The 223-nt window shown below is 48.0% G+C and overlaps 1 protein-coding gene across 1 annotated transcript in view; it reads left to right on the top strand.

Annotated features, from left to right (window-relative positions):
• LOC119594147 (carboxypeptidase B-like) overlaps window positions 1–223 on the top strand; it is a 14479-nt gene that overhangs the window by 13019 nt on the left and 1237 nt on the right. The window contains exon 10 of the mRNA XM_037943214.1: window positions 21–105. Coding sequence (XP_037799142.1) covers window positions 21–105 — 85 coding nt within the window. The remainder of the gene's footprint in view (window positions 1–20; window positions 106–223) is intronic.

Below are 223 nucleotides of genomic sequence, written 5' to 3'. Positions count from 1 at the left end.
AATCTTTCCTTCTATGACAGGATCGAGTGGCTAAGCTGGCCGTCGACGCCCTGACAGCTGTGCACGGGACCGAGTACGAGTACGGCTCCTGCAGTAGCATCCTCTGTGAGTCAAGACAAAAGAGAGATAGTTAAACAAGAAGTGTGTGGGAGGGACACGTGGACTGGTATGTGAGATATAATGGTATGATTCTTTGATTAAGCAGGAAAGTAACAGGTAAGGT

This window comes from Penaeus monodon, chromosome 33 (assembly GCF_015228065.2).
Source record: "Penaeus monodon isolate SGIC_2016 chromosome 33, NSTDA_Pmon_1, whole genome shotgun sequence".
In the NCBI taxonomy this organism is placed as follows: Eukaryota; Metazoa; Arthropoda; class Malacostraca; order Decapoda; family Penaeidae; genus Penaeus; species Penaeus monodon.
Note: the sequence above shows the minus strand (reverse complement) of the source record. Positions and strands in the feature narration are given on the sequence as shown.